The sequence below is a fragment of the Chroicocephalus ridibundus genome, chromosome 9 (assembly GCF_963924245.1).
Source record: "Chroicocephalus ridibundus chromosome 9, bChrRid1.1, whole genome shotgun sequence".
In the NCBI taxonomy this organism is placed as follows: Eukaryota; Metazoa; Chordata; class Aves; order Charadriiformes; family Laridae; genus Chroicocephalus; species Chroicocephalus ridibundus.
The window spans coordinates 40,361,504-40,377,641 of record NC_086292.1 but is presented as its reverse complement, the minus strand read 5'-3'; the positions used below and the strand labels follow the sequence as shown (position 1 = coordinate 40,377,641).

Below are 16,138 nucleotides of genomic sequence, written 5' to 3'. Positions count from 1 at the left end.
AGATCTTCATAATCAAGCAAAAAAGACAGTTTCTGCTTGTTATCTATGATAGGGTCACACAGAAAGCTCTGATATAATCATAGACTGAGAAAAGACCCCTGACTGGAGCCGCTATCAGGTCTGAGTAGAGTGCTCCTCTTTCTAGGATGGCACTGAACTTTCCCACCCAGACGTCTGCTGGATTCTGCCAAGATTTTTGTTTATTTTCTCTCCTTTAAATGCCTAAGTGGACGGAGATGACCTGTATTAAATATTTGTAGCATAGTACCACCCAAGAGGCAGCCAGGCAAACTGTGCATTTAAGACAAGCCTGCACCAAATTAATTAAAGGCTAATAGCAAAGGCTTTTCAAGTTAGCTATCTGGTTAAAAGAAACACTGCAAAATAATTTTCAAAATGCCCCTTTAAGGATCTTTGCATTTCTTATTCTGACAAGTTCCCTAGGGGAATGGGACTAGAAAGCCCTAGCAGGATTTTGCTACTTGGCAATGCCTCCACCTGCTGTCGAAGAGGAAAATTACCATTCATTAGTTCTCGAGGTATCCCCTAACAGCACTACTAAAACCAGGCTTCTGGAAGAAAGTGTTTGTCTTGGTTGGCTTGAGACGGATTAGGACATGTAGATCCTGTTCTGATGCTGCTCTTGTGGCCTTCTTAGCCCGTGGAGAATATCACTGAGCAAACCCCTTTTATATTTTGAGTTTTACTGTGTTTCAATCAGTTTCCATATGCTGTTTGTATTTAATACTATTTTTCCTTTAACGACGACTTCCTCAGGATCAACGTCATTCCCTATGTCACAACAGAAGCAGGACTTTCAGGAACAATACGCATCCAGAAATCATACCTAACATCAACTGTTACTCAGATGGGATCATTTATTTATTTTCAAACCGTTCTAAAAACCTGCATTTAGAAACCTGAGTGTTTTATGCACAAGTGTTTAAACGCTAGAATTAGCGTACATATTTTCAAAAGCAACTACAAGTTTCCAAGTTGAAGAGGATGAAGTTTTGGAAAACACTAAAGCCTAGTCCTCAAAGGTTTTTAAACACCCAGATTGTATTTTGACTACAAACTGTCCCTCTGAAATCAGGAGAAGTTAAACACCTATCCAACATTGCAAACCTGGGCTTAAGAATTTTCCTCTTGGAAATAGCACTCTTCTAAGGTGATGGAAACAGAATACCTAAAAGCTCCAGTTATCCCAGAAATTAACAAGCATGGCTATAGTTTATCTATATATCAACATATGAATTTGTTTGAACCATCTGTTTGAACCAGTTTTCTGTCTGTTTTGACTAAAGAGAGGACTCTATTTCTATCTTATTACTTTGGCAAGTTATAATCATGCTTATAGCAAAGTTTTTGACCTGCATTCTCCTTTATCATCCTAATTATTTAAAATAATTAATTTTGCTCCATGTTTTTTTGATTCAGGCTGAAATTGGTGCAAGTCAAATTAGGAGAAAGTTTGGTTTTGAGTTTAGATCACTTTCAAGAATTTCTTGCATAGCACTAGCTTGTTTTTTTAATTTATTTCCTTCCTTTCTTTTTGTTTTGTTTTTTTTTTAGGAAACGGCAACCGGTAAGGAAAGGCCTTTGGAAATACAAAATGGCTTTTTGCACAGTAAATTTGCATGTCAACGGACTCGCAGTAACTCCACCAGTAAGTTGCAAAGAAGTAATCTTTTCTCTTGTAATATTCAGGGAGTGCACAGCACAGCACTTCATTGTGTGATGATATTGCAGTGTTGAAAGAAACTGCAATTATCGTCCAAATTTAGTCTGGGATCCTCAGCTAAGAATTGCTGATATATCAAAGCATCAGCTTTTGTATTCTCAATATCCTACAGTCAGGGGTTTTGTGCATAAGCATTCAATTTCCTGTTTTTTAAGATGTATTCTAAACAGGCCAATGCTTTTTTGGTAGGGAATGTTTGCTTTTCGCTATATTTCACGTCAATGGTCATCCCCACAGTGAGGACTGAAAAAGATCACTCCCCTCACAGAGAGATTTACAAGAGAAAAAACATTTCTAAGTAACATTTACCTCATAAAATTAATATGCAGACACATCCAATGTTTGAGAAATAATTCAGCCTCTCTTCCCCTGTCTGACAGGTGTAAACGCGTACTGGGCAGGGGAGATGGATTGCGCGGCGCCCCGGAAAGCCGTGCCCTTCAGAGACCGTCAGCCCCACGCTCTCCACACCAGCCGCAAATCTCTTTCCCAACAGCTGGACTGCTCTGGTGGGAGAACCCCAGTAAGTGCTACAGGAAATCAACCTGAAAAACAGACAAAACCATTTCCATTAAGAACCTCTCAATGACCTTGGCAGTCACTTTCCCTCCAAAACCTACCTTCCTTGCAGGCCCTGTCAGGGAAGATGGCGCATGCCTGCTTCCTCCGCTTTTTAACCACATCCCTACTCTGCGAGGAGCAGGAAAGCGGGAAAGGCTCTGCACCAGCAAAACCCCATTTCTTCAGCAGCTTCTCCCTCCCGTTACCCCAGCAGGTTTTACAGTGTGTGTAAATCCTGCTGTGTGGTTCGCCCCACCTCGGTAACCACCTCAGAGCTCACCACTGAAGAGGCCCTTCCCCGGTGTCTCCCGCCGCTGGCCGTGGAGATGCTCTGTGCACATGGCCGATAAAACCCCGGCCTGAGCCTTGGGCCCCACCGCCGCAAGCCTCCCAAGTCACCTCCATTGGCCCAGCCATGGCCACAAGCAGGTATGGACTCGCCTCATGGCTGGCAGTCACTGACCCCAGCTGCCTGAGGCAGCCCCCTTTCTCCCCACAGTGAATCAGACATATTTAAACAATCCCATTAATGTAGGCTAGAGACTGTCCGTCTCTTGCTCTCCTGATGGATTTCAAGTGATTCACCAAAGGCTGGGAGAGTGGAGGTTGGGCAGGGTAGAGAGGGTGTGGGTATTTATGGCTGAAGGTCCCCAGGCTCAAGCCTGGAGCAGGGAGATGGAGACGAAGCTCCTCACACTCAGCTGCCACCTCCTGCCCTGCCTGAGGGCTGGCTGGGCATCTCGCCACTGCTCCCCTGCCTTTTGTTGGCCAGTCCCTCACCCTGCGGGCACCACAGCCTGACCTAAGGTTCTAATGGGGGTGAGGAGGTGGCAAAATGGAGCAAAAAACCCAACCAAACAACACCCGTACAGACAGACCCTGAGGGATTTGCTGGGTCTCTTCCTGCCTGAAGGTTCTGTGTGGGCAGATGCTGCCCGTTGGCAGAGGCTCTTCAGTTGCATCCTGGTTTTGGGTGTCGTCACCCACTACACGCAGAAATACAAAGTACACCCCCCCACACCCAGAAGCAAAAGAAATTTGAAAACTTCCAATTTCAGATTCAGAAGACCCACAGCAGAATAAACTGATCTGGCAGAGGTATACTTTTTGGAGAATTTGTTTTTGGTATGGAATAGACATTTCCCTCTAAACCATGTTCCCAATCCCACGTTGAAAGAATAATCTTGCTTTCATGTCAAAATCAAGACTTATTTTTTGCATATGCAGAAGCTGAAATTTTGGCTGACGTTCCATACATTTCAACACCGGTTAGTTTCACTTTGCTGCATTAAAAAGAAAGTGTTGAACTCTCTTGGACTGGTAATGAGTGCAATTAACTCTTGGCCTACTAAACTTCATGTATAGTTAGCTTTAGATAATGACTTTTGTCATTGCTTAAATTAGTTTGTAATACCTAATTTCATGTTCAAATAGGAGGTTTCTCATTAAACATTTCATTAAAGGTTCATTAAAATGGGTCAAATCTCAGAAGCTGGAGTTAAGAAATCCACCATCTGTGGAACGGAGGGAGGACAAGCACTGAGAAATTGCTTGTCTTGGTTATCAAACATAAAGGATGCGCTTCACCTCTCTCAGCTGTAGGAAGAAGCCAATGTGGTGACTTAACGGATGCAGTGCAGGGTAATTCACAGTCTGAAGAGCTTTTGTGAGCACTAATTCATATTTTTGAGGAAATGCTGAAAACAGGTTCTATATGTCCCAATATAAAGTTATTTAGTGGCAAGACTGGGGAAGAAGTTAGAATTTCTTGTTTCTTAGTTCAGTTCTTAGAGGAAATTATGATAATACTTGTTTAAGACCCCTAATAGCTGCAAATGGGATTTTGGCATGGAGAATCAAGTGAGAGCACAAATATATCTTTCTACACCACCGCACCACTTCAAGGGCCAACATTCTAGTTTCAATCTAGTTCGGTCACTGCAGGACAGTTTCAGTGAGCAGGTCTTCAGAGTTTGAGTCTTGAATATTTAAAGAAAGACAAAATCAGAAAAATTTATCTTCAGGCCATTAACTCCTGAATGTATCATGGAAAAAGTCTGTTTCAGCATAAAATGTCGAGACTACTCAGCATGGTCATCAGTTCTGTGCAAACTGATTGAGAGAATTGATAATTTGTTTTTAAACAGTTAGTACCATCAGTTATAAGGAGGAAAATTTGAAATAAACAAATTGTCCTAATGTATGTCCAAGAATTTCTGGTTCTCCATTAAAACAATTTTTTTTTTATGTTTACAGGCAATTTCAAGGCCATCTAGATCACTGAGTACAGCACAGTTAGTGCACACATCCTGCGTCTCACAGGCTTCAGTAATCTCAAACATCGTGTTGATGAAAGGACAAGGGAAGGTGAGGTCTCTGTTGTTTTACCATAGAGTTCTACTTCATTTCACAAATGTAATCTGCAAAGTGCAGGGAAGAGAGTACAGGTATTAAGGTTGCTACTTCTGGATTGCCAATTCATATCCAGTCTTTTCCAGGAGTGATTAGTTATCATCACTTGTTTCTTAATAAACTTCTGAATATCTCTTTGCTGAAGCACAGTCTTCAGATTCTATTAACACATCCCCATCAAGCTAGCAACACCAACACTGACATTCGCTGCTACCGGTTTTGGCAGCTGGAGGTAGGCTTGAAATCATAGACTCTGTGTCATCTGTGAGCTGCACCAGCATAGAAACCTTAGAGCTTCCTCCAAGTCAGAGTTGAGCCGTAAGGACAGTTCTGTTGAGAAGGAGAACAAGAGCTACCAGGAATACACAGGACCTCAATAAAAAACAATAAACTTTTGCAAAAACCATAAGAAAGTCTAGAGAAAGACAGAAGATAGTTGCATCTACAAAAGTAATGTAATTGAAGGTGCTTAAAAAGAGAATACAGAAGTTATAAACTTAAACACATAGCTTTCGAACTTGTTGAATAAGGTTCTAAATTTGTTCATTAATAACCTTTTAAGTTAAAATATTTAATATTATAACTATTTAAGATGTGAGATGATTCTCAGAAATTGTTCCATGAAGTGTCATCATTATTTATCAAATAATCATTTGTTGCCTGTATTTTGGGAGTCTACAAGGGTGTCATCAGCACTTTCACTTTTCATTTGAGGGATGTGGCAGGTAGTGTTTGACTTTTATATAAGGGGAGAAAGGCCAAAGAATAAGTAGATGAGAAGTATTTCCCTACAAAGGTCTATTGGTGTTGCTGAAACTTACAATACACATTAACTCTGTTTGGTAGAGGGTAAGAGAGAGAAATCTCCATCTGTGTGCCTGAAATCAGTAGTAATATTAAGATCTTATATGGTGTTTTTTATTAATATCATTTATGGGAAAGGAAATTAAGGAGAATAGATAAATTAATCTCTCAAGGCTGCCTGTTGTTTCAAGGGGAAAAAAAAAAACTAATTTAGACACCTTCCTGTGTGTTTATAATAGTGAATTAATTTATTGAAACAAACAAAAAGCAAATCGTAAGGATATTCCACTGAAATTTTCATTTGCTTTTACTACTGGCATGTGGTTGACTATTTTTTCATGGATTGTACTACTTTCTTTACTAGTACTGCTGATGTAGGTAATGCAGAAGAAACTGCAAATGAACTACTATGAGAACTGAACATGGGGTCTCACACACACTGTTTTTCTTCCATAAATTAGGGTTTGGGCTTCAGTATTGTTGGAGGGAAAGACAGCATTTATGGACCAATAGGCATCTATGTCAAAACCATCTTTCCTAGTGGAGCTGCTGCTGCTGATGGAAGGCTACAAGAAGGTGAGAAACGTCTCTTCTCTCCCTTTTCCCACTCCAGATTCCCAAAGAATGATACCTAAAAGCAGATTAAAGTGAAGCTGAAATGAGCCATAAATGACTTTTACACCTGCATTTTACATTATTGCATTTGCAAGACTCCTTTTCCGTACATGTATCGTGTAACTTATTGCACAATACAGTAATAGTAACATAGTACAATTTTTCTCTTTAAAAACAGGTGATGAAATCCTGGAACTGAATGGAGAATCCATGCATGGATTAACACATCATGATGCTTTACAAAAATTCAAGGTTACGCACACTCCTTCCAGAACAATTTATGTCTTTACACTCAATGTGCATGTGAACCCAACCTATTCATTCGTTATCTTTTCTTTCTAGCAGACCAAAAAGGGCCTTCTAACACTTACAGTCAGGACAAGCTTCAGCACGCCTCATTCTGCTTCCAGCTGTCTGTCACCCCACTTGTGTCAGTCACTGAGCTCTAGTACATGCATAACCAAAGAAAACAGCTCTTTCAGTTCAGAAAGTGCAGCATTCTCCTTAAATGCTACAAAGCCCAATGACAGGGTCATAATGGAAGTTACCCTAAACAAAGGTAAGCACTAAAATTAACTGAGCACTGTCAAACAAGGCACTGATTGACAAAACACTGCTTATTTTCTCTCTGAATGTCTTTCCTCACTAACCTGATTCTTCCTGAAATAAGTTGGGTTTTGTTTTTTTTTTTTTTTTTAATATAGCAAATTAGATCTTGGAGTCTGCTAGTGCTAACAAGTATCTATCAACAGCAGGATTTTGAATACCATCTGTCCTCAAGAGCCAATCATTCTTTTTTTTTTCATGAAAACATTAGAGTCACATTCATATCCTTCACGTGAAAAAGTAAACCTCTTGGCAACAACTACCAATTATTAAGCAGAGTATGCAACTCTTACCCGTATTATGCAAGCAGTTCATTTCATTCTTGAAAAGGCTTAAAACCAAATAAAATACATATCTGTATCTTCTTGTAGTTCTTTTACCTCCTCTCCAACTGTCATCTTCTATTTATAAACAACCACTGGCATAACGAAATAAACTTTTAAGTATGGGAACATCAAAGCAACAAGCAAAACAAAGTCTCTATGAGGTGACGGTATGATTTACCAAACACATAGTATGGGATCTGACGTCAGAGCAATTGTCCAGGGCAAAGAGGGTAAATTCACAAAAAATGTAAAGCTGTAGTATATAAAAGAGAAAGGGGATTGAGATGTTACAGCAAACAATACCCACCCATCCTTAATTTCTGATTGGGGTTTTTTTCCTCCTTAATTTTTGTTCTCCCCCCTCCTCTCTCCTTGTAAAGTCATTTGAATTCTTTTGTAATGATGGATATTTTGCAAAATAAATCTGCATTGCATTGTGTCTGTGACACACCAGTAATGAATTGCAAACAGATCGGAATTGGAACCATACAAGCACTATTGGTGTGCACTCACTTTAATCACGAGGGGGGAAAAATAGGGGAAAAAAATGAAAAGAAAAAAGCAGTAGGAGCAGCAGTGAATATTGAACGTGAAACATTCATGAACACAGGACTTGGGTTCTGGTTTGTACAGAAAAAATAATAAAATTGAAGACATTTTTAAAAAAGGTCTCTCCAATGTTTTGTTTTGACTGCTTCTTATGTCTTTTTAAATTATTATTAATTCTTTCAGAGCCAGGTGTTGGCCTTGGAATCGGGTTATGTAGCATCCCTTACTTCCAGTGCATTTCAGGGATTTTTATTCATACTCTCTCACCAGGCTCAGTGGCGCATATGGATGGGAGACTCAGGTAGGATGAGAAAGAATGTCTGCTTTATAGCACAAGTTTTTCATTGCTCTGTTTTATGGGTTTATTCTTGACCCGTTTGGGTAGGAAATCTAGTGCTTTCTGGGAGTTTGGGGTTTAAAGCATATGTGGTATTCTGAGGGTATGAGCATGCATATTTTGGATATGTGGGATTTCCAGATATATAGCAACCCAGTGAAATTATTGTCTCTTGTCCAGGCTGGGCTAGCTTTATGGGTCTTAGACAAGCATATAGCATTCTTCCTGGAGAACATTTACAAATGATAAAGTATCTGAAAAACCCCAAACATATGGCATAATCTGGCTTGTTTGAGCACTGGTTTTCCCTGACAAACTCCTCCAATTCCATCCTGTCTTGCACAATAGAAATACAGATTTGCTGAAATGAGCTTTAGTGTGAATGTAGAGATTTACTTTGTAAGATTTATGAAATTATGATTAGTAGTGTTGAGCATATTTAGATTTTTTCAGTGAAGGCTTTTCTATTTAACTTTAGGTGCCCTGTAACCCTCCTCTCTACGTGTCTAAAACTTTAGCTGGGAGAACTGTGGCCTTATGCTATTTGAAAGTTTGTATGATATGAATCAATGCCTTCAGTTGGCCTCCTAATGTGCATGGGTATTTGCAGCAGAGTAGAGAAGGGCAGTATCAGTTTCCATGGGGGCCAAGTTTGGATTTCATCCGGAAAGATTCAGTCTAGCAGTCAGTGGGATTACAATAGTTTGTCACTAGAATTTTTCTGTTAACAAGCTATTCATATGTAGCAGAAACAGAACATCCTTTCTGACCTTAAATAACACTGGCAGATCATAAAGATGTGAAAAGTGAAGTGTTAAGTTAAAAGGACGGAAGATGTAGGTGGAAGCACAGTAGCTGAGCTGCATACAGCAGGAAGATCACAGACACAAAGTGTGCATAGCTGAACATGAAGAAAGCTCAAAGGCTGCATGCAATAAGGCAGATCTAAAAAAACCTTGATGTACAACTCATTCCCATTCTATTTTCTGTAACAGAAACAGAAAGGCATAATGGTTTAATCGATGATCAAATTAGAGGTCAACAACATGAATTTGCTTTTTGTATGTTTCACGTGGGTGAGACAAGGTTGGGAGAAAAAGAAAATCTGTTTTGTTTACATCTTCTCTCTTTTTTAATATCTCTGTAGGTGTGGAGATGAAATTATTGAAATTAATGAAGCTTCAGTACAAAATATGACTCTTAATGAAGTTTATGCTGTGTTAAGCCATTGTGATCCTGGTGCAGTACAGATTATTATTAGCAGACACCCTGAACCACAGGTAGCACACTGTATTCTTTCCAACTTTCAATAAAGCACATATTGAGAACGAAAACTAAGTGAGGGAGCAGCGCTAATCTAAAACAGGTGGAAAAATTTTAATAACAAAAATGGTGATCTCTTTATAAGCATTGCTGCACGCAAACAAACCTAAGATAATGCACTTAAATATAACCACGTGAGATTCAAAGACCACTGGAGACAGTCTCGCATGAGTTTCTGTTCTGTGAATAAGGAAACTACAGAAATAAACTTTAAGGAATGAACCGAAACATATTTTTTATTCAAGAAAGAATTCCCAATAATAAGAAAATAAATTGAAAGTGGGAACATACCCCCCCAAAAGAAAGAAATGTTTATACACTTGTCTTTCAGTAATTAAAATTTAGGTCTTGCACAGATAATATTCATAATTAAGTTAATATTAAAGTAAAATATTTTATTCTTGCAAGGTTTTTCTACAAAATGCTTCCTCACACCAAATACAGTATAAATTATTATCAATTTTAAATTGTTGCATAAATTATCATAAAAAAGCAGTCTTAAATTACCTTATACTGGTAAATCCAGAACTCCATTTCTAGTGAAATACACAAAAGAACATTTACCTTTGAAAGATTCCATTTTACCTAAACAACCAATATAAACAGCACATCCATAGATATACTTCGGCTATACTGGAATATATAAAAATATAATGGTGTGCACTTACTTAGCTTTAACTGATGTGTGATATCACCAGGTCTATTCCTTTCCATTAGAGGACTTGCGGGACTTGGAAAACTGTGAAAGGAATAAATGTTTCAATGTTACTCACCCCACAGCAATTTCATGAGAGTAAAATGGCATGATCATGATATTTCCTAGGTGTCTGAGCAACAGCTAAAAGAAGCTGTTGCACAAGCCGTGGAAAACAACAGATTTGGAAAGGAGAAACACCAATGGAGTACTGAAGGTAAGGGAATAAGTGCATTCATTGAGACATGGTAATTTTGACTTAAAAGATCTATAGGATGAGTACCTGCTGTATTAGAATCCTTGGTAACAGTGAAGAAACCCAGAGCAGAAAGGAAGAGGAGGAAACCTCACAGGACAGCATTGCTAACGTGCCTCCTAAGATACGTTACTGGAGTGATGAGAAAAGATCACATCTGTCTGACCGCCAGCAAAATTTTTTGTGCAAACTTCCTCTCGCTGAGAGATATATATATATATGTATAGGGTAAATGTAACATTATTTTGCCATCCAAGAATGTAACTGTTGACTCTTTAATCTACAAGTCTTTAATGTATAAATCATACCTTTGCATGAACTAATGGTACTTAGCTGCAAATTTTTGAAGTGAATCTTTGAAGTGACCACTTTGCATGTATCTGATTAGACATTTTGAACATGTTCCTGATACAGGTGTTAAAAAACTAGAAATGAGCTGGCACGGAAGACACCCATGTGAAAAACACATTGAAAGGAATGCTGTGCATTGCAACCGCAGGACACAGAAGCTAATGACCCGCTCCAGCAGTGACAGCAGCTACAACCCCAGGTCCTCCTGTAATAATGGTGCTGCATACCAACTGACTGACTTGAAAGCAAGAGTACATAGCATTGATGTACCAATTACCAGACAACCTGGCCTCCTGTACTCATTGTCTGGTAATAATTCAGAGAGAAATTCCCCTCCTACTTGCAGTGAGGGAGGTCGACCTTTGCAAAACACTAAGAAATCATCAGAGATCCTCGTTAGAAAGCCTAGATCATCAAAGCCAAAACCTCCACCGAGGAAATATTTTAAGCAGGACTGTACATGTAATGACCAGTGTAACGCAGATGGAAAAGAAAACCTTGTATCGGAAGTGGCTGTATCACCTTCTGCAAGCGTTCAGGTAAGGAAAAATTTGGAAAATTTTTCTTGTATTTGCATATCTGTGAGGCAGGGGAAGGAGGACGGCTAAATGACCTTGTATGATGGCAGGAAGAAAGGCAGGAGAGAAAGAGAAAGTGTGCACAAATATGTGAGGACTGGGCAAAGGGGATGAGGCTCTTCTATTTTGAAAACAACGTATATGTCTTAGTGAAGCCAGTTTAGGTCAAAACGTGATGTTCAAAGTAAGATCAGAAGGCAGAGAAGTTCCTGAAGGAAATTTTCTTCCATATCAAGGAATCTGAGTTAAAATCTCAGTGAGAGCAGCAGCAAGAATGAATCTGAGTCCGTCACTATCATTCCTGTGAACGTGCGCCACTGGTGGTGTCAGACACTCTGGTTCCAGCGTGACTGGAACAGGGATGTGCTCTGGGCTGGGACTGGAATTTGTACAGCCTCTGGTGTCAGCTTGGTATGGTTGATCCTAACCTCGACACTTACAGAGTCAATCACTTATGAAGTAGAGAAGTTGTGAAACAATTTCTGCGTTTCAGTAGTGGATTTCTATTGGAAGAAAGCACTAACTTTATGTACAGCAGGTAGTCTTGGGCTCATATACATTTCTTGAGACCAGTAGGTACTAAATAAACCCATTTAGATTGCAAGACACATACGTATTTGTGGATGACCTACAGTATTTGAAAACTGAGTGTATATTTGTACGTTACTAAATTTCAGTTTCCTGTCTTATCTAAGATAGAACAGAAAGACGGTGTTTCACATTTGCATGAGCGTGAGGGATTGTGAGATCTGCATGTTGAAACAAAGTTGTGGTTTGTTCAAAATGAAACCTCTTTCCCCTGGGTTTAGTAATATGCGAGCAGAAACGAGCAGATCTCAATGCAAAGCAAACAACACCCACCTCAGATCCCAATCTGCAGAGATCAAAATAAAAAAAATACAGCAGAGACTGAAGGTCGTGTATAAGGTTAATACCCAAGAAAATTTAAATTTAGCACCTCATGTAAGGTCATTCTTCTACCATCCCCGAAGAAGAGAGCAGGAGAAACGTATTGATCAACAGCTACTAGAAAATCACCTTTCCGAAACGAAATTCATGGAGATAAGTACTTGTTGAACTTATCGCTGCATGTAACTTATTCTTCAGTACTCATTTATTTTAAATGATAAGGAGAAAAAAAGAAGAATCTTAATATCAATAAAGTCTAAAAAAAGTCAAACTCTGTTACTGAAGATAACTTCCTCTAGTAAGACAGTCTGTATATCTCAGGGCAATAGCTCTTTTAAGTCCCTGGGAGAAAAGGTTTCTTGTCAGAATATACTTCAGATCTTTAAGAGAAGGTTTTATTACTGGTTTTAAATTTTTTTTAACCTTCATTCCTGAAACATTTCGTATTAGTCAGTTTGAGGCCTGCATACCACATTTTTTAATGGGGGTCCTGCAGACTGTAAGGTTGCTTTTTCATAACCAAGAATGCTTAATTGATATTTTCAACTGTGCTTTAAACTGCATCCGTAAAAAGGTAAGTATAACTGCCATCAGTAAAGAGTAAGAGCAAACTGTACGTTTGCAGTGCTTCCAAATTGTCTGCTTCACTTACTGAATGTCTGATATCCACATCTTAACAGCAACAGAACACAAGTGCAACTTTCAAGAAGGACCGTGGTAAGCAGGGGATGGAGAAAGGTTTTCCTAGAATAAGAAAGTTGCATAACAAACACCACCTTTTTTACAGAAAAACTAAGAAATGGTTCTATTACTGATTTTTTCGGTAATAGATCTCATTTGTTTCAAGGCCTTCACACTCTGTTCCAGTTTGGTTTTGGTTCTTATTAGTAATTCTGAAGCTTAACTACATAGCAGAGAGCACTTCCAGTGTCACAGCAGGGCAGATGTAACTTGGTGTCATTAGTTACAAAGGAACCAAGTAGTTCAAGAGCATGTGTTAATGACATTGAGAGTGGCACTTACTGAAACCTCAAACTAATCCTCTGACTCTATGTCTCCAGCCAAAACCAAGAAAGGGAGAGCTCTGAAACTGCAGAAATAATTTAACATGTCTAGCTTGTGCTTAAGGGCAAAAGGCTTCAACAGAAAAGAGAGTTTAATATGAAGTTTGAGGAAATTTGCTTGACTGGTTTGCAGAAGTCTACTGAATGGCTGATTTTTACAAAAATTGAAAATGATAGTAGCCAGTCTTCTAGTTTATTACTAAATTTTTGAGATGTTAATTGCATCTTTTCATAGTCTGTTTACAAGTGTAACCAAAAAGATATCATGCCAGTGCTCTTGAAATATAAAATAAATTAAGTCCCATGAGGATTACGTCCCAAGCAGAAGTGAAAGCTTTATTTCTATTCAATATTTCTTTTCAGTTTAAAACCAAATGAAACTATGGGTTTTTTTCAGATTCATATATAGGGTGGTTTGTATAATTACATTCTGACACACTTCTGTTTCCTGTTTGTTCAGCAGGAAGTTGGAGAACCAATGCTAGAGGGACATCAGACTGATGTAACCCACAGTGTCTTTACCACTTCTCCTACAGCATGTGATACTGAACACAGAACTGCTTGTCCAGCGGGCAGAGATCAAGAAAGAAAAGCTAACTTAGGTACGTTTAATTCCATGAACTTTTTTTTTTTTTTGCAGCTGAACCTAGCATTTAGTTTGGATTCCAAAATGGGTCTCCAGCTGACTTCACCTTTCTCTTCAAATGTAGACATCAACCCATACCTGTATATTTTGGGGTGAAGAGATGAAATTTCAAACTATTGATTAATCTTTGAAAAAAAGGAGAAACTATAAGAAATCAGCATAATAGATGATTTATTGTAAAAAAGAGCTAATGGACAGGTATACTTCTGCTGTATTTCTTCAGATGAAACTGCTTATTTATATTGAAAATTTGATATTAGAGGTTAGATTTAGCATTTCTAGAGGACTTTTTTATGCATAGTTTCAAGGCTCATGTGTTGCAATGTTACAAACCACTGATAATAAGCATCTTGTTGTGCTAGACACAATTAAGGAAACTTAGTGTTAAGAAAACTAGACAATTTCAAGAGGTCTTTTATCTTACAACCTATACCGTTACATGATTCTGTAACTTCTGGCTCAGATCATTAAAAAAATAATGGTGCCTTAAAAAATATCATTTATATTTACACTGAAGCAGATAACAGTATCTGTGCAACTGAACAAACAAAAGTTTGCTGCCATTCAGCTCTACCGTGGTTAGTATTAAAATGCTTAATTTGTCTGTGATGTAAAAAATATTCTTACATTAGAATTAAGTTTTTACGTACTAGAAAAATACAACTGGAAATGCCTGCACAAATTTAAGGAAGCATGAATATTAATCAAAGATCTTCATGGAAGAGTCTTTTTAGAGCAGGATATACTTATAAAGGTAGGAGAGAAAAAATATTTTTTGAAAGAATTTACGGTAACACCACCTTTTCACTAGGCTGCAAACAACATTGCAATTTTAGCCTTCTATTTTAACTGTTATAGCCTAGGTTATGACTTCAGCACCCCAGAACTTCCGGTTACCTTTAGAAGTTTCAGGCCCTTTAGAAAAGGGATCTTGTGTATAAGTACAGAAGAGCCTTATTTTTTCAGTTAATTTAAGTGTCAAGAATAGGAACTTGTAGATCAAGAGTTCCGAATTTTAAAAAATTTTAAATTTTTAAGAAACTTTAAAAAATACCTATTGGAGGCCTGAATGAAATTGAAGTTTAATGAATTATTAGCAATGCATAGTTAAGGGATGAAGAAGGAGAATTAGAAGGAGGCCTGTTTATAATCAATGTTTCTTTAATACAGGGAATCCACTTTCATCAATACAAAGACCTATACTTAAAAGACAAGCACGGGTAGATTATAGTCTTGATACAACAACAGAAGACCCTTGGGTTAAAATTTCCGATTGCATAAAAAGCTTATTTAATCCTACCATGACTGAAGACAACGTCCACTTAGATTTGCAACCTGGCATCAACACAAACAAAGAGAATCAAAATCGAAGCAGCTCAGAGACAGTTCTGAAGAAATCAGAATCAGAAACAGTTGGTTCAAAAGTGCTAAAATCAGATGAAAATGACAGTGTGAAAAAGGGACCTCCTGTTGCACCTAAGCCAGCCTGGTTTCGCCAAAGTCTGAAAGGACTGAGGAAAGCAAATTCAGATCTAAAACCACAGACAGATCAAAGTCCTCCTGACCTTGAGAGTATTTCCAGCAAAGAACTGCAATCCAGTTTATCCCGCGGCTCTCCTAGGGGATCATCAATAAAACAAAGAATAAGCTCATTTGAATCCCTGAGTGCTCCACAGTCACCTGAAAAAATACACCGACGGTTTAGCCTGAAACCATCAGTCCAGAAAGAACACTCTCCCACTGCAACAGGGTCAGAAGTGGCTCCAGCCCATTTAAACCAAGCCTTTCTCCAGTCCTGTGAAACTAGCCAACAACAGTCAAAGTCACCTGTGGTCATGGGTACAAAGAGCCTAGATAGATCTTCCTCTCCCAGGGAGGTCCTTGCGGCTCGCTCAGAGAAAAGCAACAATGGCAACACTGAAAATTCCTCGGGTCTCTCAATTACAGAAGACATTGCAACTTCCCGTCTTGTATCGGTAGCAAAAGCACACAGCCTAAGATCACGAAGCTTCCCACTTACTGCTACTCAGTCTTGTGAGATGATGAAGGCATATGATGAAAAATGTAGCAAAATCTATTCCATCAGTAGCCAGGTGTCATCTGCTTTAATGAAATCTTTGCTTTGCCTTCCCCAGTCTCCAGTCTCTTCTGGAAACAATGCCTGGGAAGCTCTGGACACATTGTCCCAGTCCTCTGTGGAGGAAGATGGGACTTCTCCCTCACCTGCAAGTGAGAATCATCACCTGGACACTGGGTTTTCACTAAAGTAAGATACCGTATTTAAAAACCAGATTTGCAGATCAGCATTGGTGAGCATGTGTGCTGATCTGCTGACAGATTAACATTCTAAGGTAGTAGCACTC

The 16,138-nt window shown here is 38.7% G+C and overlaps 1 protein-coding gene across 1 annotated transcript in view; it reads left to right on the top strand.

The window, feature by feature from the left end:
• IL16 (interleukin 16) overlaps window positions 1-16,138 on the top strand; it is a 33,259-nt gene that overhangs the window by 12,179 nt on the left and 4,942 nt on the right. Inside the window, exons 4-15 of the mRNA XM_063347204.1 lie at window positions 1,576-1,669; window positions 2,125-2,267; window positions 4,562-4,672; window positions 5,983-6,097; window positions 6,315-6,388; window positions 6,482-6,695; window positions 7,801-7,918; window positions 9,102-9,234; window positions 10,101-10,188; window positions 10,642-11,117; window positions 13,590-13,731; window positions 14,946-16,041. Of these exons, the coding sequence (XP_063203274.1) occupies window positions 1,576-1,669; window positions 2,125-2,267; window positions 4,562-4,672; window positions 5,983-6,097; window positions 6,315-6,388; window positions 6,482-6,695; window positions 7,801-7,918; window positions 9,102-9,234; window positions 10,101-10,188; window positions 10,642-11,117; window positions 13,590-13,731; window positions 14,946-16,041 (2,804 nt within the window). The remainder of the gene's footprint in view (window positions 1-1,575; window positions 1,670-2,124; window positions 2,268-4,561; window positions 4,673-5,982; window positions 6,098-6,314; window positions 6,389-6,481; window positions 6,696-7,800; window positions 7,919-9,101; window positions 9,235-10,100; window positions 10,189-10,641; window positions 11,118-13,589; window positions 13,732-14,945; window positions 16,042-16,138) is intronic.